The sequence below is a fragment of the Pelodiscus sinensis genome, chromosome 16 (genome assembly GCF_049634645.1).
Source record: "Pelodiscus sinensis isolate JC-2024 chromosome 16, ASM4963464v1, whole genome shotgun sequence".
Lineage (NCBI taxonomy): Eukaryota > Metazoa > Chordata > Testudines > Trionychidae > Pelodiscus > Pelodiscus sinensis.
In genome coordinates, this window is record NC_134726.1 from 23183283 (window position 1) to 23204430 (window position 21148).

Below are 21148 nucleotides of genomic sequence, written 5' to 3' on the forward strand. Positions count from 1 at the left end.
GGAACTGGACTTCTCTATATGGAAAATGGATGGCAATCTGGGGTGTAAATGTGCTAGCCTGCCTTGCAATGTCCATATGGAGCCTGCTACCATGCACTAAAAGTTCTGTAGTATTCATTGACCTACTCTGATGGTGTACTCTAGGGATGTAATAGTGTAGTAGATTAACTATTTAACTGATAAGCAAAAGCTTTTAGGTTAATACTATAGACTACACACATTTCCCTCCCCCCACCCTTGCCAGTAAATTTTTTAGCAGGCTGGCTAGCAACCCAGCTCAGTTCTGGCTTATGCTAGGTGTAGAAAACTACCCCTGCTGCGGCTCTGCATTTAAAGTGTATTAGGAGCCTGGTGGGCAGGCTCAGTTCCAGCTTGCACTGGGTCCATGAGCTCAGACCGCCTTAGACAGGGGCTGCTGCCACCCCGCGCTGTTGCCTCTTTATCAGAGGCAGCAGCACTGGGCGACAGGCAGCCAGTCCACAAGGGGAGCTGGTTTTTAAACTGTCTCCCCTTATGGACCAGCTCTCACCTGGTACCCTATGCTGCCTCTGATTCAGTGGCTGCTGGCCCCACCCTTAGGGACTATAGAATAGTCAACTAACCGATAAAAATGCATGAGGTTAATCGACTATTCAATTAACTGATATTTAACATCCCTAGTGTACTCCTAATATGCTGTAGAGGGAGTTAGTATGTGTCATAAGGCATCCCAAAACAGCTACCCCACGTCTTAACAAGCTACCTGTTATTTCAAAATATTTTTCGAAATAACGGGCACATTGTTTCAGCATCCCAGTAACCCTCATTCCCTGAGGGTTAAGGAATGTCTCAAAATAGCATGTTATTTGGAAATTAGGTGTTGTGAAGATGTGCCAAATTTCGAAATAGCCTATTTCAAAATTCAATCAAAATAAGATATGTAATTTGTGTAGTGCAACTTCAGTATTGTATTTTGAGTTTAGGGTGATGTGAAGATGCACCCATACAAATGCACTGTAGATTTACACTCCCATTTCTCTCCCTCCCCCCCAACATTGTCTAGACAAGTCCTAACTGATGATTTGCCCAACATCATTCTTACGGGAAGTCTGTGGTGTATTAGGGACTACTTTAGTGCAAACTTGGATTATTTAATATGCCATCAGTGTCCATAGAGCAGACTTAGAGTGCGGCACTTTGCTGTGTGCTGTTCTTCACACCCTCTTTACCCAGACCTCAGTTAGGATTGACATGTCTTAAAGTACCATTTTAGAATTTTCTTTCCCTGCTGACTTTTCTCCTTTTCCAGCCAGACTAAAAATATCTGATTTCCCAGAGCAGCAGGAAACAATATACATCAATTTGGTTTACTTTCCTTCTTGTGCAACATCATTAATCATACCAACATGGATGTGTCTCTGTCTGGGAACAGCATATCTGTATTGCTGCTCTAGAGCTATATGAATAAATGAAATAGAACAAACATATTTGAAGGTCTAAAAAAATGAATATTTTCCCCCTGCCCCAGACAGCCTGAACATACAGTGCCTTGTTCAATCATAATTCCTGTCCATTAAGAGCAGCAGTTTGTTTAATTAGGTTTTTTTCAATGGAGATTTGACTCTCTAACTTTCTCAGTCAGATACTAGATAACACGAAACTACAAAGAGAATCTGCAACAAGACTAATGCACCATCCCCCTGTGTAAAAATAAAATAAAATAAAAACCTCAAAGGCAGCTAGGGATATGAAAGGTTAACTGGTGAGCATCACCCTTAGTGAGTGATGCTTACTGGTTCAGGTTAACTGTTAACCAATGGGGGCTGGAGCAGTTCCCTACCTGCCGTGGGCAGGGAACTGTTTCAGCCCCCTGTAGGAGTCAGCCACATACAGGGGGTACTCTGTCCTCAGCAGGCGGTAGGGGGAGGCGCCCACCCCAGCCTGCACCCACTTTAATCGGTTAACTGGTTAAATGTAATGTTTAACCAGTTATTCAATTAAATGGGATTGTACATCCCTAAAGGCAGATAATACAATGATTTTATAGCTTACTGTGAAATAAAAAGCAGCAGCAAAGTAGGATATCTAAATATTTCATACTCTTTGAATTAAAAATCAGACATTAGATTTCAAGAATTAAACATCTAATTAATGCTTTGAGTTGTTACTGGAATTGTGATTTCCTAATTATATGTTTTTAGCAAACTGTGTAAAAATGAAGAACCATATTACATAACAAAAACGCTTTTAGAGAGACTTGAGCGAACTACCCAGCTAAAAAACTGACTTTTCTCCAATATTTGACCTTTTTGACAGTTGAGATTAAGTAACATTCATTTCACTTGTATTAGTTTGTCAATTAACTAATTTTATCAGGGAGGGGAGAGAAATAGAGTGTGTGTATGTGAATCCTAGACCGCTTATTTAAAACCTCAAGATTTTTGGCTGTTATAAATCTTAAGACTTCTATGTAAAAAACAATACATCATTGTAAAGCTTGATTAAAATGAATAACCGTGTGCTTGAGAAGTGTCAATATCTGTTCTGGAAAGAAATGTTAAGAGTGGCTGGGTTTCCAGTGAGTAAAAGCATAGGGACAATACATTCTGGTCTTTTTTTTTCTTTTAATAGAAGATTTGACCATTTCCTAAATTGAAAGTAATATATTAATGTTTGTACTTGGAACAGTTAAATGAGATCACTTGATAGTACTTCCTTATAGGCTATGTTGTCATTTTAATTTTGTATTGAGAACAGAAGGGGGGAGGGGGGAAGATGGTCAGCTTTTATAACTGGAGTTTGACCATTGGCTATCACAAGGAAGGGCAAAATATGGCCTGTGGGCCACATCAGGCCCTCCAAGTCACTGGATCTGGCTTGCCAGGAGCCTTAGCCAGTTCCCTGCCTGCCCTCTCCCACTTGGCACTCAGAAAAGCGGGCTGTGTGCATCTCTGAATGCTGAGAGCCTGGGTGGGGGAGAGGCTTCTCATGGTGCCCCCACCCCCAGTATCTCCCATTGGTTAGTTTCCAGCCAATAGTAGCTGCGTCCCCTCCTCCCCCATGCCCCGGGCTCATAGCATCTGATTCAAAGAAACAAACATGGCTCCTGCAGCTGCTCTGAGCATGTACCAGAGGTCCTAACTAAGGAACTTACTGGGCTGCTGGCTGGGAGCTGCCCAGATAAGCATCTCCCAGCCAGAGCCTGCCTCTGGCACCCCAGGCCCTCCCTCTGGCCCCCTCTTATATCCCTATCCCATGTAGCCCAAACCTTCTGTACCCCCACTACAGCTCTCATACACCTTCCCCTGCACTCCTGCCCCAGGTTACCACCCCCTCCCAGACCCTGCACTCCCTCCTCCTACACCTCTCCCTTAGGTCAGAATCCTCTCCTGTACCCATACCCTCTCTCAGACCCTGCACCCCAATTCCCTGTCCCACATCACAACCCAAACCTCTGCATTTTTACCCTAGGTCACAATCTCCTCCTTCACCCAAACTCCCTCCTAGTTCCCACTCCCCAATCCCTTACCCCAGCTCTTGTCTTCACCCAACCTATCTCCCAGATCCCACACCTCCTTCATTAATATAATGGAAGGGTGTAGCCTTGACCACTTACCAAATTATTGGAGTGGCTCTCCATTACAAATGTACTGCCCACCCCAGAGCTATCAAAAGACAGTACACTTCAGATTTCAAATGTATTTATTTAAAATTAAACCCAAATCTTTGTTTCTGATTTGTCTCTCTAGTCTGTTAAATGCATGTTTATTAGGTCAGGACAAAGCTTTTGCTATTTAAAATTACTACATTTGTCATGCATCTCACTTGGTGGTAGAACTCTTCCTAATTGTTTTAATAGTTACATTTTAACAACCTTGAGAGAAAAGCTGCTCTGTCATCTAAATGAAAATAAAAACAGCTAGCATTCAAACTGTTAACCACAGTACATGATAATCAGAAGAACATGTGAATACTGTTATTTATTGAGCAATGACAATGTCTTCAGTGTAGTACAAACAAATGAGATGCAGCCCTGGCCCTAGGATGTTTACTACCCAGCAAAGAGAAATCTAATTGCGCAGAAAACAACTGAGATGTTACTATAGCAGTACCTCAGATTTCCAGCCTTACAGACATGGGCAATGGAGGTTGTGGGAGGCTCTTGGTAGGCTGAGGTTCAGCTGGAAATATGCATTCAGTAGCAATTATTTTTATCAGCAGCGTAGCACTCTTATTTCAGCTTAGCGAAGTAAATAGTTGAAGCTATTTTAAATATGGCAAACTATTTTCGAAACGTGTGAGATGGTGTGTTAATATTTTCTAACTGCGTCTTTATTTGCAATGAATAAAAATGTTACCTGCTGATAGAAGTAATTGTTATTAAAGATGCTATCATTACTGCTTGTTCCTGCACCTGCGATACAAACCAACCAAATAAAATGTAATCTTGACTTGTGTCCTGTAACCTGAGGCTGATTTCAGTCCACATCTCCATAAGGTGCCTATATATAAATATTTTAAGTATTTCCTGAAAGATATGATGAATGTATGCACCTTACAAGGCAGTCTACATTTTGTAAACCTAAATAGGGTAATTTTAGGCATCTCCTTTTGAAAATATTCTAACAACTTTGGCCCATAGCTGGTGTAATTCTAATTATTTCTTTTATGAATTTGGCCTCTTGACTGTAGATCTACGTCATAAGACCCATTATGTGATAATGAATCCAACAGTTGTTGTATTGCTTTCTTTAAGTACTTGAATCTTTTGGGGGTGATGATAAGTCAGTTAAGTTGATTTAAAAAGTGAAAGTTCAGTTGTAATGGAGCTATGCATGTTTTCCTCATATTTTTAGCTAAAGAAGTGCTGCAGTTACTTTTTAAAAAACTGTTTTTCTTAGCCAAATTAATAGATACTGTTGATAATTAATTTGTCTGCAATTGTTAATCGTACATGCATTTGTTTTATTTTCAGTACCAGATGATCTCTCGATAGAAGAGAGAGAAGAACTTTTAAACATTCGTCGCAGGAAAAAAGAACTAATTGATGACATTGAGGTAATAAATTAACCTGTCTGGTAAAGATGCAAAGATGACTGAAGACTACGTCAGTACATTTAGTACTACAGCAATATGTTATGGTGTATTTATAATTATGTATTGTTTGGTAAAATTTTCAAAAACACCTAAGTGTCTTGAAAGTTAATTAAAAGCTTAGGCTCTTACCGTATTTTCCGGTGTATAAGATGACTTTTTATACTAAAAAACATCCCCCAAAAATTGGGGGTCGTCTTATACGCCGGGTATAAACATACAGGCAGTCCCCAACTTGCAGGTACAAACGGGGCTTTTCTCGCCCCGGAGGACACGGACTGCGGGACCTCGCGGTCCCGCCGCCCGTGTACTCCGGGGCGAGAAAAGCTGCTCCGCGTCTCCCTGGTCTGCAGACCAGGAAGACGCAGAGCAAAGCCTCGGGGGAAGCTGGCAGCGGGACAGCCCAGACGCGCCGCGGCTGTCCTGCTGCCGGCGTCCTCAGAGGCTTTGCTCCCGGTGTCCCTGGTCTGCTGGAGACGGTCCCCAGCAGACCAGGGGCACCGGGAGCAAAGCCGAAGCGGCGGCAGGGTGCCGTGCTTCTGAGGCTTTGCTCTGGCAAAGCCTCAGAGGCGTGGCACCCCGCTGCGGCTGCGGCTTTGCTCCCGGTGCCCCTGGTCTGCTGGGGACCGTCTCCAGCAGACCAGGGACACCGGGAGCAAAGCCGCAGCCGCAGCCGCAGCGGGGTCCCGCGCCTCTGAGGCTTTGCCAGAGCAAAGCCTCAGAAGCGAGGCACCCTGCCGCCGCTTCGGCTTTGCTCCTGGTGCCCCGGTCTGCTGGGGACCGTCTCCAGCAGACCAGGGACACCGGGAGCAAAGCCGGGGAGGCGGAGGGGTCCCGCACCTCTGAGGCTTTGCTCTCCGTGTCCCTGGTCTGCTGGGGGGGGGGGGGGGGGCGCAGCTAGTGCGCCCCCCCCCCCAGCAGACCAGGCTTTTGTTGTGGACCCTGGGGCAGAGCAGCTGGGGCGCTGCCGGTTGGCCTCTTAAGGGGGGGTAGTCTTATACGGCGAGTATAGGCGAAAACCTATGTTTTGACTAGAAAATTAGGGGGTCGTCTTATACGTCCAGTCGCCTTATACGCCGGAAAATACGGTAACTCACTTAAATCTTACTTTCAGTGAGATTTAGGGCTTGTCTATATGAATGATTTCATGGCCTATTGGGGTGTAAATGTACTCTGCACTACCCTGTTGCAGAATAACTGTTCGTGTGCACTGTGCTGATGCACGCTTGTTGATGGATTTGTCATCTAATTCTTCCTGTTTCAAAGAGGAATCAATTAAAACTCATTAAAGAATGTGTCAAAGGGTCTATGGCAGGCTAATGTAGACTAGATTCACACCCTGAATGCTATGAACTAATTGTGCAGACAGGCCCTTAAACTCCTAAGACTGTGTCTACACTGGGAAGATTCGGCGACAAAAGTGCTTGTGACATGCAAAAGTTACCGCATTGAAAACAGTACAAATCACTTTTTTTGCCTCGCATTGTTAAATTTCAAAGCCTTATTGCTAGCACCCTGTCAAGTGATAGAGCAAAGAAATGTGGGTATGTATTCCACAGTGCAGTGCTGTGGGAAGGCAGAGCTGATACCTACACTTCTTGGGATTCCCTCATAGCTCTGTGAGCTTTTTATGCTAAGGAATGTCAAAACAGCACAGCAGTATATCCACTCCTTCCCCTGCAGCAGCAGTCTGCCTGCCTCAGTGTTCCTAATAAAGGGCAGAACAGAAGCACTCCAATGATTTGGTCTTTGTTCCCCAAAGGGAGCAGCTCATTCAGCTGTCAGATATTTCCTGAAACTTTGGAATGGGAGGAGTGCATGCCTGTAGGGCAGCAGAGATCACAAAACACTGAGCACAGTAATCAGGGCAGGCATTGTGGGACACTGGCGGAAGCCAGCTCACTCAACAAAACAAATAGCAGAGTCCATGCTAGCTCTTTGTCGACAGTAAAAGGAGAGGAAAAGACAAAAGCCTCTCACAGGGGTGGAAGTTTTTTGCTGCCAAAATGGGGTGTTTTTCCTAACAAAAGTCACAGTGTAAATGCTCTCACTATTTTATTACCAAAATGCAGTTTTTGGTGCCAAAACATGCCAGCGTAGACAAGGCCTATATCATTCAAGTACTTTTGAAAATTTTACCCTGAATCTGTATAATATATTGTGTGTGTACCTACATACATTCATTTGTATAGTTAAATATATCATATAAAGAGATATTGTAGATGATTGTGGGACATAATGAATTGAGATGTTGGAGCAGAGAATTCTCATACTGAAACTTTATAATACTTGTAACATTGGCAATGAGACTATGAAAAAGATTAAGATAAATATATTATTAAAGTTTAAGAAATTGGCATCAGTAGCCAGGAAAGATGACCCTAAGCAATGAATTTTGGATCAAGAGTCAAAAGAGAATCTCAACACAAGTTGCTTTTTGGGAGTTGCTAATGGTCTGAGTAGAACTCAGCTTCTAGTGACAAGACACAAATGTCTATCTGTAATGCTGGTGTAAATGTAAACCATATATCCCAAATGAGCCACAACTGTTATTGATTCTTGTTTGGATAGCACAAAGAATCCCATTGCTATTTATTGCAGAAACTCCTCACCACCATTCTGCCTCATGATACATTTTTGCAATAGCCAGTAATGAAAAAGAAGAGTAGGGAGCACATCTAGAAAAGTATGATTTTTTTGCTCACCATCTTTGCACATAATATGGGGCCATCTTCTCCCTCCTTTTCCTTGTCAATCTAGTCATTGTCATTATTATTATTAGGGTCCCAAGTTAGATTTTCAGTAGAGCCTCTTTTTCATATCGAGTTTTCAGACTAGAACAGAGGGCTCTGTACTTGTTAATGCTAATTTGTCAGATTCTAGTAAATTCTGATTGTGTAACACTCTCACAACTCTACTGACTTAAAATGAAATCTGCATTGATCACATTAACATTTATTTGGGGCAGAATGAATATTTTTAAAAATGCTTTTTAATTAAGGTTGGTTAACTTACTTTCTTTTCTTTCTTTTGGCAGAGGTTAAAATTTGAAATAGCAGAGGTTATGACAGAAATTGATAATCTGACTAGTGTAGAAGAAAAGTAAGTAACTCTGAAAAACCACTCAGTAATAGGATCCTGGCATAGGTGTTTCAGTAACAGGAAACAAAAATTGTGTGTATTTCCAAAATCTGGATATTTATACATTTATATTATTATATAATTTATATTATTTAGTATTCTAATAGACTTTTCCATAGCTAATACTGTTATCTTGTGAAGCTGTGATAAGTAACAAGTCTTTCTGTGTAACATGTTAAATAATAGACTATTTTGGGTTGTCACTTTTTGGAAGATAATATCTTATGATACTATGATTTTTGACCATATAAAAATAAATTATTAAAAATAATGATGAAAATATAAATAAAATGAGATAATTTAAAATTATTGCATACTCCATTTGGCAAGGGCAGCTGGTAATTATTTTTTTTTGTTCTTTCAAATGAATAGCAAAACTACACAGAGAAATAAGCAAATAGCTATCGGAAGGAAGAAATTCAACATGGATCCTAAGAAGGTAGAAAAATTTATATTTGTCAGGATTTAAGTTATTATTTAATGATTTTATTTTTGCCAAATGCAGACCATACTGGTGGTAATTAATGGAAGTTAAATTAAATTATGCATTTTAAAATTCCCCAAACATTCATCAAGACACTGTTATGGCCATGCAAAATCACTGTGAAAATGGTGTCCAAAATCTAATTGTGTCCACTCATTACTATTATCCTTTTCGTTATCATGTAGTAAATTATGTATCTGAGCAAATACCTTTCTTATGGTCAGACTTACCTACTGTATTTAAAATTGAATCAGTGTACTCATTGTGGTATGCTTGCAAAGAAACCTGATAACATGTGGTGGAGATATTTTGTGTTGATGTGCCAAATTTAGTTTTAAAAATATTTTACAATTTGGTCAGAAGTTTGGAGCCCCTTTATTATGCAGTCTCCTGTATGATTTTTTAATTTATGCTCACAGTTAACTGTTAATATAAACAACTACATTTATATACACAAATGTTAACATGCAATTATGTGCTTTCATAAATAGCACTTGTACAAATAATTGCAAGTAGAAACGTCGTCATTACTTTAAAAAAAAATATTTCTTAGCTTATTATTTGAAGAAATGTATGTCTAGGGTTAAGACCGATATAAAGACAGCATTTAGCTTTTCTGCAATGTCCTTATTTTCCTTAATTGTTCCTCCCCCCTCCCGCCCCCCCCCCCCACTCCCCTCCACGTAGTCCTGGACCGCCAGTTCTCTTGCAGATGTCCTCTTCCTGGTATACTGAGAATTTCTTGTTTTTTTAACATACCTGGCTAATTGCTCTTCAGATCTCCTCTTCTTTACCCTTCCTAATTTCCATTATGTTTTTCCCTTGCTTTATTGTTTACTGCTTTCTGAGTTTATTAGGATTGGATTTTGAGTATCTGAATGATACCTGTATTAACATCCTTTATTCCCCCTCCCCTCTCTCCAAATCTTCCTTACTTAAAGCTTAGGATCACTGTCCTAGTTTTTGGTATGATTTCCCAGGAATGTTGAACTTGAGTACCATAAATTAGTGTATATAACCCGCACCCGTATATAACCCGCACCCGTGCATAACCCGTGGTTTTTCCTAAATGTGGTTTAAAAAAAAAAGTCTAAGATAACCCGCACACATGTATAGCCCGCGGATTATATATGCTACTTTAAGGTACCTGGTAATTGCTGGCCGGCCTGCAGGAGGGGAGCCGCACTCACATCCAGGCTCCGTGCAGCCGCAGCCAAGTGCAACCCACCCTCCTCCGGGAGAGGGGAACAGAGAGCGCAGGCGAGCTGGCCGGCCTGTGGGAGGGAAGCCACACTCGCACCCAGGCAAGTAAAAATAACTTGTATACTCCGCAGACATGTATACCCCGGGGGGGGGGAAGGGAACGTTGCAGGGTTTGCAAAACTTTGTATAACCCGCGGGTTATATGCACTAAAACATGGTATATTTGGATGACTTAATGGTTCATTAACAGCAGTGTTTTCAATTAACACCTCTGCGTGATACTTAGGCTATTATCAACCTACAAATGCTCTCTTCTTTTGTACTTTAGTATCGTGCTTAGATTAATAAACCATAGTTTCTTCTCTTAACTTATATCTTTTAGTGGTTTATTTTTTCTGCTTTTGTTTTGGGGTTCTATGTTTTCAAGTGTCCTGTTACTTTACTTCCTCAAAGGTTTGTGGCCAAATTGCAAAATGACTTCAGGTACTTTTCTTGCAGTGATGGCTATATTTCATAGGTGGGTGAAATTATTTCTACATATGTAAGTGTTGGCCACCTGTGGGAAACGGGTTTACATCAGCATCTGAAACTGTGATCTGTGTTCTGTAAGAGCTGGGTACTCACATGGTGCTGGCTCGTCTTTGCAAGTGCCATGTTGAATCCAAGGGAACTAAAATACATTAAATGCTTTTCAAATGTTGCTCTTCCATGGAAGTAATTTGTTGTAGTTGCAACAGGAATATTGGTTTTGATCATACTTAGGAGAGAAAACAGTTTGCATGATCATCACTGTGAGAAGTAAATGTAGGGTAGTGGTGGTTGAAGACTCTCTTCTGAGGGGAATGGAGGCACCCATTTGTCACCATGACGTGACATCCAGGGAGGTATGCTGCCTGCCAGGGCCCTTATCTGAGACATTACGGAGGGATTGTCGAGGATTTTCTGGGCTTCTGACTACTACCCTATGCTACTCATCCATGTTGGCACTAATGATACTGCAAGGTCTGACCTCGAGCAGATCAAGAGTGACTTCAGGGCTTGGGGAGTATGGGTGAAGGAGTTTGGAGCACAGGTGGTGGTCTCTTCAGTCTTTCTGGGCAAAGTAGGGGCCTAGGCAGAGACAGGTGCATCCTGGAGGTGAGTGCCTGGCTGCAAAGATGGTGTCATCAGGGGGGCTTTGACTTCCTTGATCATCGGATGCTGTTCCAGGAAGAAGGACTGCTAAGCAGGGATGGGGCTCACCTTTTGAGGGAGGGCAAAGAGAGTATTTGGATTCAGACTGGCTAACCTAGTGAAGAGGGATTTAATCTTTTTTGGTGGCCAGCAAGATGGCAAAACCCCAGCCCTGCTGGACACTCTCTTGGTGGTACGACTACCCCCCTGTGGACACTGTAGGATAGCTGTTCTCTGTGGGCTTGCTGCCCCCAGGAGCCACTCTCATATTGTGTCCCTCAGAACAGCAGCCCCTCCCTTTTCATGTTATGGAAAACAGTCCTTTTCCTGGTGCTTCTGGTTATCCTGGCACATCCAAATGCTGACTTTGCCTTAAGTTAGGATAAGAGGAAGCTACATACCAGATTTGGTGGCCCTAGCTCTTACAGTTTAAGAGGAATTATTGAATAAAGGGACTGACAGACACTGTAAAATGTCTGTCTATGTCTATATTTAGAAAGATAGATAACGTGTGTGTATATGAGACACACACACACAGTGGAGCTTGTAGGGATTGTAGTTATTTAGCTAAGATTTTAAAACTATTTTTCAAAAAGGGCTCATTTTAAAATCTTTCCTATACTAAACTTAGTCTTCTGACCAAATAATTATAGAAAATTCAGTCATCCTCTGAAGAATTTGTAGCATTACATTTGACAGGGGCAGGTGAGTGGAAAAACATAGAGACATGGGAGATGGGCCAGAGATAAAGAAGGAACAAGGCAGAACTGGGGGGCAAAATTAAATCAGTACAGGCAGTCCCCAGGTTACGTACAAGATAGGGACTATAGGTTTGTTCTTAAGTTGAATTTGTATGTAAGTCGGAACTGGCTCCAGATTCAGCCGCTGCTGCTGAAACTGACCAGGGGCTTTCTACAGGAAGCTGGAGGCAGAATTGCTCTGCCCCCAGCTTCCTGGAATCAGCGACTGATCAGTTTCAACAGCGGCTGAATCTCGAGCCTGGGACAGAACAGCTGGGCTGCCAGGTAGGTCCCTGCACGCCGCTGCCGCTTTGCTCCCGGTGCCTCTGGTCTGCTGGAGACGGTCCCCAGCAGACCAGGGACACCCGGAGCAAAGCCGGGGAGGCGGAGGGGTCCCGTGCCTCTGAGGCTTTGCTGTGGTAAAGCCTCAGAGGTGCGGGACCCCGCCGCCGCTGCGGCTTTGCTCCCGGTGTCCCTGGTCTACTGGAGTCGGTCCCCAGCAGACCAGGGGCACCCGGAGCAGCTTTTCTCACCCCGGAGGTTGAGGTGGCGGGACCGCTGCGCTCTGGGCGGTCCCGCTGCCTGCGAGCTCCGGGGCGAGAGAGCCCCGTTCGTAAGTGCGGATCCGACATAAGTCAGATCCGCGTAAGTCGGGGACTGCCTGTATCTTAGATACCTGTATATAAATGCAAGAAGTATGGGGAATAAGCAGGAAGAACTTGAAGTGCTAGTAAACAAACATAACTGTGGCATAGTTCAGGGGTGGCCAGCAAGTTAGAAATGAAGAGCCAAAATAGCTGGGGATAGAGTGCAAAGAGCTACGTATTATCTATCTATCTATCTATCTATCTATCTATCTATCTATCTATCTATCTATCTATCTATCTATCTATCTATCGCTAGATAGATAGATAGATAGATAGATAGATAGATAGATAGATAGATATAGTACACAAAATGTAGATATAAAAATAATATTACAGGACATTTTGGACAAAAACCAATAAAAAAGTCTCTGGTCACTTAAATTCATGGCCAGTCTATAGATCTGCAGAGAACTTGACAAGAAACAAACACCAAATTTTTTTTAAAAAACTTTAAAAATACAGTAATATTCTTGCACAAAAAATAAGCATCCCCACCATGTATTTTAAATTTAACACTACTGCCCTTTTATGTCCTGTGAGTTTTTTAACATTAAACTGGACTGAGAAGTAAATTAGCACAATTTGAAGTGCCTGTTTAACTCCAGCTTATTGATCTTTGGTATGGCTTCTTCATTTTTTTATTTATGAAGATTTTGGCTTTTTATAGTTCTAAAATGCAGTCTGGGACAGACCTGAATAATATGAGAGGTTCAAAAACAATAAGGGAGAGACTCATATCTCAGAATAATTGCTTCAGCCTGGCAACAGTAGCCTTTGAATTTTCTTTCATAGAATCATAGAGCTGGAAGAGACCTCAGAAGGTCATCAAGTCCAGCCCCCTACCCTAGGCAGGACCGATCCCAACTAAATCAACCCAGCCAGGGCTTTCTCAAGCCGAGACTTAAAAATCTCTAGGGACCCATTCCAGTGCTTCACCACTCTCCTAGTGAAATAGTTTTTCCTAATGTCCAACCTGGACCTCTCTCACCGCAACTTGAGACCATTGTTCCTTGTTCTGTCATCCATCACTACTGTGAACAGCCTTTCTCCATCCTCTTTGTAACCTCCCTTCAGGAAGTTGAAGGCTGCTATCAAATCCCCCCTCACTCTTCGCTTCTGCAGACTAAACAGACCCAACTCCCTCAGCCTCTCCTCGAAGGTCATATGCCCCAACCCCCTAATCATTTTGGGTGCCTGCCGCTGGACCCTCTCCAATGCGTCCACATCCTTTTTGTAGTGGGGGACCCAGAACTGGACACAGTACTCCAGATGTGGCCTCACAGAGCTGAATAAAGGGGAATAATCACATCTCTGGATCTGCTGGCAATGCTCCCCCTAATGCAACCTAAAATGCCATTAGCCTTCTTGGCTACAAGGGCACTCTGTTGACTCATATCCAGCTTCTCATCCACTGTAATCCCCAGATCCTTTTCTGCAAAACTACTACTTAGCTGGTTTGTCCCCAGCCTGTAACAATGTTTGGGACTCTTCCGTCCCAAGTGCAGGACTCTGCACTTGTCCTTGTTGAACCTCATCAGATTCCTTGTGGCCCAATCCTCCAATTTGTCTAAGTCACTCTGGACCCTATCTCTGCCCTCAAGTGTATCTACCTTTCCCCCTAGCTTAGTGTCATCAGCAAACTTGCTGAGGGTGCAATCCATCCCCTCATCCAGGTCATTAATAAAGATATGGAACAAAACCGGTCCTAGAACCGAACCTTGGGGCACTCTGCTAGAAACCGACCGCCATCCTGACATCAAGCCATTGATCATTCCCCGCTGGGCCCGACCTTCTAGCCAGTTTTCTATCCATCTTACCGTCTTACCTTTGTTTGTGTCTGACCTACCCTGCACCAAGGCCTGGGCCTTCTTGAACTGAAACTTGCTATTTATATGTCTGCCCCACCCTGCACCCTGGCCTGGGCCTACATGCCTTGGGAACTGTGAGTGTTTGCCTGCCCTGCCCTGGACCAGGACCTGGTCCTTCCTGAGAACTGTGATTGCTTATTTGCCCTGCACCAAAGCCTGGGCCTAACTACACTGTGAGCCAGAGGCGTAGCAAGGGTGTTATGCACTCAGAGGCAAAGGCAAAATTTGCGCTGCCTCCCACCGCCACTGTGCAGCAGCGTCCCAAACCTGGTGCACATCTGAGCCCAACCCTGTGGGGGGAGCTTGTACCATGTCTTCCCCCGCCCCCTCCAGTTTGGAGCCAGGTACCTGCATGCGCTAACCCACCAGCGGAGATGGAGGAGGGTCAGGCTGGGGGCAGAGAGGCGGTGGGGAGGCTCCAGCCACCAGCGGCAGGTATAGAAGGAACAGACGAGCTGAGGGATGACAGGAGGAGCAGAAAGGGACTAAATTGGTGCCCCCTCTGCCACTCTCCTCACTGCGCCACTGCTATTTGTTTGTTTGTGCCCTGCCCTGTCCAAGGGCCAGGGCCTGGGCCTGCCTAAACTGCAATCTTCCATTTGTTCTTCTGCTCTGCCCTGCGCCAGGGCCTGAACCGACTGAGATTGTGACTGCTAAACTGTTTGCCTGCTCTGCCCCGCCCCGGGGCCTGGGCCAACTTAGACTAAGAACTGCTGTTTGTTTGTCTGCCTCACCCTGCCTGCACTTAGGGCCAGAGATTTGTACATTTCAAAGTGGAAGTGCTGCATAGAGCCTGGGGCCTGCGGGTGCCTTAGAGAGTCCCCCAGTGGTCCCAGGCTCCACACAGCATATCAGTCTTTGAAATGTACAAGAGTCCCCGCTGGGGCTCTTGCTACATTTCAAAGCGGAAGCGCTCTATCACTATTCGATTAGTTGATTAACCTAATTTTAACATCCCTAATCACAGCTGAGGCTTGATACACATTTTCTAAAAGTTCTTGGGAAGTATAAAACTTTGAGTAACTCTAAAGTATAAACTGAAATTCAAAGCTGATTTAATTGAAATTATTAGTTGACTAAGAAAAATATATTTAGTGTTTCTAGAGAATGTATAAATATGTTTTGGTAATTGTATTTTATATGGAGAAGGCAAACTAATACAGGTGTCTCCTGTCTGAAATTAGTCAACCGAGGTTTTAGCAGTGGGGAGACATAATAGTGAAGAGTGGGAGTCAGATGTGTCTGAGTGTCTATTTGACGCACTTCTTCCAGACGTTTTTGTTGTCCCAGACAGATCTCCTCTTCCTGTCTATCTGCTTCTTAGTTCTTATCACCTCTTTTCTGCTACAAAAGAAAATGAAATCAAATCTTGGTTTATGGGATTTTAAAGATAGCTTTTTCTGTGGGTGGTAGTTTCTTTTCCTTGGAAGATCTGAGTTTGCAGAAAGAGGTATTATTAATGTAAGAAACCTGATAAGCTTCACGAAGACAAGGGTAGGATTGAGGAGATGTCTTATTTCAGTTAAAGTAGATACATTGTTAAAATCTGTTTTTGGAGATTATAATTAATCCTACCTAGCCATTGTCAGCATGCAGTTAGAATTGTCTAATGAAACTACTGTACTTGTTAAATATTTATAATGCAAAAAAACAAGACAGCATATAACTGCATTCAGTCATCTGTAAAGAACTGTACATACATTCACATAATATTTGTTGTAATGTACTGCTATATCAGATACAGAAAGGCCATCAATTCAGGATGTAGGCTTTCTGCATAATTTGTTTACTAAAAGGAAGTTTTCACTTATTCTGTCTTCTGTGAGAGAGTCAACTTTTTAGTCCAGCATGCAGAAGTGTCCTTAATTTTAATTTTTGCCAATTCAATTTTAAGTAATGCAGTCATTAAAAACCAACAAAATAATGTTAAACTGATATTCAGTTGATACTAATCTCAGCTCTTGTACTGCACCACTTTACCCAGTGCTGCACAAGAAAATGTCATTTTATTTCAGCCATAATGCACATATTGAATTCCTCACAATCTACCTGAATGCAAAACCTTAATTCCAGCCTGTATGGTAAAATGTCCCCCACGGGAATACATAATTCTGTAGTCTCTAATGGGAACATATCAAGTGCCGTAGCAGATTACACCAGTGGTCCACTTACTCCAATATTGTGTTTCCAACAATGGGTAGTACCTATGCTAGATGCTTTAGAGCAGGGGAAGGGAACCTCAGGCCTGAGAGCCCCACTTATCTTTTTTGGTGGCCAGCAAGATGGCAAAACCCCAGCCCTGCTGTCCACTCCCTTGGTGGTACGACTACCCCCCAGTGGACACTGTAGGATAGCTGTTCTCTGTGGGATTGCTGCCCCCAGGAGCCACTCTCATATTGTGTCCCTCAGAACAGCAGCCCCTCCCTTTTCATGTTATGGAAAACAGTCCTTTTCCTGGTGCTTCTGGTTATCCTGGCACATCCAAATGCTGACCTTGCCTTAAGTTAGGATAAGAGGAAGCTACATACCAGATTTGGTGGCCCTAGCTCTTACAGTTTAAGAGGAATTATTGAATAAAGGGACTGACAGATAGACACTCTAAAGTGTCTGTCTATGTCTATATTTAGAGAGATAGATAACGTGTGTGTGTGTATATATATGAGAGACACACGCACAGTGGAGCTTGTAGGGATTGTAGTTATTTAGCTAAGATTTTAAAACTATTTTTCAAAAAGGGCTCATTTTAAAATCTTTCCTTTACTAAACTTAGTCTTCTGACCAAATAATTATAGAAAATTCAGTCATCCTCTGAAGAATTTGTAGCATTACTTAAATAGTTTAGTTTTGTCTTCCAAATGTATGGCAGCAATTTTAATCCTGATTTAAATGGTAAAAATCAGCACAGCTTTTACCCCTCCACAATTATGACACTTCTGAAGTGTGTTCTTTAGAACTCATAATAAGAATTTAAGAACATAAGAACGGCCATACTGGGTTAGACCAAAGGTCCATCTAGCCCAGTATCCTTTCTGCCAACAGTGGTCAATGCCAGATGCCCCAGAGGGAGGGAACACAACAGGTAATCCTCACGTGATCCCTCTTCTGTCATCAATTTCCAGACAAACAGAGGCTAGGGACACCATTCCTATCTATCCTGGCTAATAGCCATTGATGCAGAGCGGTAACAAGGGTGTGGCAAGTGGGGCACTTGCCCCAGGCGCAGTACATTTAGGGACACAACGTTAAAAATTAGAAAGTTAAAATATTATTTTATTTATATCTTTACTATCATCAATTTGCAGTCTCAATATATGTGCAATGAATAAAACTAATACAAAAAATTAAGAATTTTATCATTTTGGGGGATGGGCGGGGGAGGTGTGGGCGCTGGAGGTGTGCAGTTCAATAGCTTGCCCCAGGCGCAGAAAACCTTAGTTTTGGCTCTGCATGGATAGACCTAACTCCATGAATCTATCTAGCTCCTATAGGTTTAAAAGTCTCAGAGGGATAGCTGTGTTTGTTGTTTTTTAAGTTTTTTTTACTTACAAACTAAGGTCCTGTAAGCACCTTAGAAACTAACAAAAATATATAAATAGTATCATGAGCTTTTGTGGGCACAACCCAGTGTTTAACAGATTTATAGGTCTCAATAGTGATATTGTTTCAAAGCTGAAAATATGTGCATCCTGATGAACCTTATTTCTTCCTTAATTTGTAGTACTCTCCTAATTGTCAGTGTCTTTTTTTAGACCTGCACCAAAATTATTCTTGAAAGCAAAAAGTTCATTTTATTGCCTACCTTTACTCCTCTTTGGAACATCTTTTTGTCTAGTTAAGTAGTCAATACATCCAACTATCAAGCAAATTCATGTGTATCATGTCTAAAGAAAGCACAGCTGCTATTACTATAAGGTAAAACACATTTTTTTTGCAGTGAAATCATGTCTTTGTAATTTGAAAAGAGTTAGCCATTAACATTAATGTTCTACGGTGACACTGAAAGATTTTCCAATAGCAAAGCTCCAAGAGAGTGAGCAGTATTCCTGGCTTTAAAAAAAGCTTCAAGATTGAATGGCAATATGTTTACCTAAAGTAGATTGCAGTCAGCAAATTGATTCTCCTTTTCAGGCAGGTAAGGGTTCTATTACAAAAACTGAATCAACCAACCATAAGAATATTTTCATGCTTCCATTAATGGCTGTGGACAGTGGAAAGTAAAATTAGAAGTAGTACAGTGTCTCCCCCTCCCCCCTTCCCATCTTTTCAAGGACGATGGATGTCTTCCAAGTGTGGAGGAGAACAATAAACAGTACCCATTTACAGAAATAGAAAAGATTTTTGCTTTTATCTCTAAAAATAACAAATGGAATCCCAGGATGACTTTCAGTGGCAAAGATTTTCATAATTTACTGAACTCTTCCATATATGGATAGAATTCAGGACCTCAAGGTTCCATGGAGCTTCCATTGCTACTTTCTCCCAAAATTTTATTATCAATTTTGTGAAAGTAATAGAAAAATTAAGATATTTTCTAGGGCTGTCAAGCGATTTAAAAAATTAATCGTGATTAATTGTGCGATTAAAAAAATCACAATTAATTGCACTGTTAAACAATAAGAATACTATATATTTAAATATTTGTGGATGTTTTCTACATCTTCAAATATACTGATTTCAATTTCAACACAGAATACAAAGTGTGTAGTACTGATCCCAGGGTCTGTGCGGCACTGCCCCTTTGAAATGCTGCCCTTTTGAAATGCTGCACGCTGTTTCACGTGCAGCCCAGGATCAGCTGTGCGACGCTGCCCCTTTGAAATGCCGTCATGGCATTTCAAAGGGACAGTGCTGCATGGAGCCCAGCACCAGCTGGGGACTCCAGCTGACCCTGGGCTCCGCAAGGCATTGCCCCTTTGAAATGCCATGATGGCATTTCAAAAGGGCAGCGTCGCACAGCTGATACTGGGCTGCACGCGAAACACCTGCAATTAATGTGTATGAATTTTTTTATTGCGTTAATTCTGCCCTGCATTAATCACAGGCGTGAACACACATTAATAGGCAGCCCCCTAATATTTTGTTAGAGAAATATTGTCTTGGAGAAATATCTGTGGGACTTGAGTATCCTTTTAAAAATTAGCATTGTACCTCTTTTATTCCATAAGACTTCTGTAATGTTAATACAGTTTTTGAAAATGTCCTTTCCTCATCTATTTGCAGAAAGTCTTCTGGATTTCCCTAGAAATTGTATATTAAGGAGTCTGTATCTCATGAGAATATATAGGAAATACAAAGGCTAAAAAGGCCTCAGAGGACAAAAAAGCCAAAACCTTACTGTCTCATTTCCTTGTCCCATCTCCAAATGAGCTTGATTGAATGCTCATTTAATTAAATAGAAAGATTGTCATTGACTTCATTGGGCTTTGGATCAAGTACCATGATGGGATTCTCTTTGAATAGTTTAGTTCAAGCAGTGACAAATTAATTGCTGTCCCAATGTGAAGATTTCTCATGCATTCTCAAAATGGGAAATCATAACTTCTACTGCAGTAATGACTTAATGCATTCAGTCACGGTATTTCAATTTATAACAGATGCTTTATTTTGTAGCATGATGGTAACTAAATTCTGTTGTTGTATCTCTCCTGGTTATGTCATCTCATGGATTATGCCCTCCTTCTGACATGTTCATGCAGTAACATGGACTGACATGAATGCCGTAACGTGGACTGACATGAATTTTATGAAATGCTATAACTCCCCTTATAGTTTGCTTTGTAAGGATAATATGAAATAGTCACTCAATTCAATATCTTTCTATATTTGAAGAATTTACATTTCCACCTGTTGTTTCCAACCATAGGATTTCCTTTTTCTTATCAGTAACTTCAGTCAAGTAGACAATTTCTTGGATGAAGAGATGTCTAGTTTAATTACCTAAAAGATAAATTATTTCTATAATTTAGTGTACATGTTTTTTAATGTGGAAAATGGTCTGGATATTTATAGAGTTGTGTACTCATCCCAAAATGTTCTGGGCAGTATTCAAATATTTGTGAAAGGAAACAATATTTCTTCTTCTTAAATTTTTTTCTTAGGGAATCCAGTTTCTTATAGAAAATGACCTGCTGCAGAACACTCCAGAAGACATTGCTCAGTTCCTCTACAAAGGGGAGGGACTAAATAAAACTGTAATTGGAGATTACCTTGGTGAAAGGTAAACTGCATTTTTTCTTGTTTTGTTATTTAGGATGCTTAAATATGTAGAGTTGCACTTTTTACCCTCTTACTTTCACTGTCTGCATGAGCTACATCCAAACTTGAGGAATATAAAAGTTATACTGGGAAGTAAAACCACTGTGCTATAAGAACCCTTTTTAAAAATTGAGGAATTATGAAACTATCCCACATTGCTGAACTGATTGCAATTCATTACTCTGAAAAATAAAATACAGTTTGAGATTTGTTCATAGTGCAAGATTTAATGCCAACTTCTGGAAGGCTTCGGAATCTTTTTTCAACAATCTTGTAGTAGACTTAATGGTCTGCCCAGACAAAGAATGCTTCGTGATGTCAATAACTAGATAATGAGAAAATTACTCATCATTCAAAAAGCGTCACCTAATGATGGTCAGCTGTTTTTATTTAGTGTTTTCTTCTTCCCTGCACATATATATCCTATTAATGTTAATAACTCTTATATAGGCATCTATAGGGACAAATGCATCTTAGCTATTATTGTGAACAGCACAATAAATATGCAGATTATGACAGTTGTAGTACAGTTAGGGTTGCCAGGTGTCCGGTATTGAACCAGAC

The 21148-nt window shown here is 41.6% G+C and overlaps 1 protein-coding gene across 4 annotated transcripts in view; it reads left to right on the plus strand.

Annotated features, from left to right (window-relative positions):
- The window catches only part of CYTH3 (cytohesin 3), a 136612-nt gene that overhangs the window by 90008 nt on the left and 25456 nt on the right, over nt 1-21148 (plus strand). For all 4 annotated transcript variants that reach the window (XM_075899498.1, XM_075899499.1, XM_075899500.1 and 1 more), the window contains 4 exons: nt 4955-5037; nt 8111-8175; nt 8587-8653; nt 20428-20546. In XM_075899498.1, coding sequence (XP_075755613.1) covers nt 4955-5037; nt 8111-8175; nt 8587-8653; nt 20428-20546 — 334 coding nt within the window. The remainder of the gene's footprint in view (nt 1-4954; nt 5038-8110; nt 8176-8586; nt 8654-20427; nt 20547-21148) is intronic.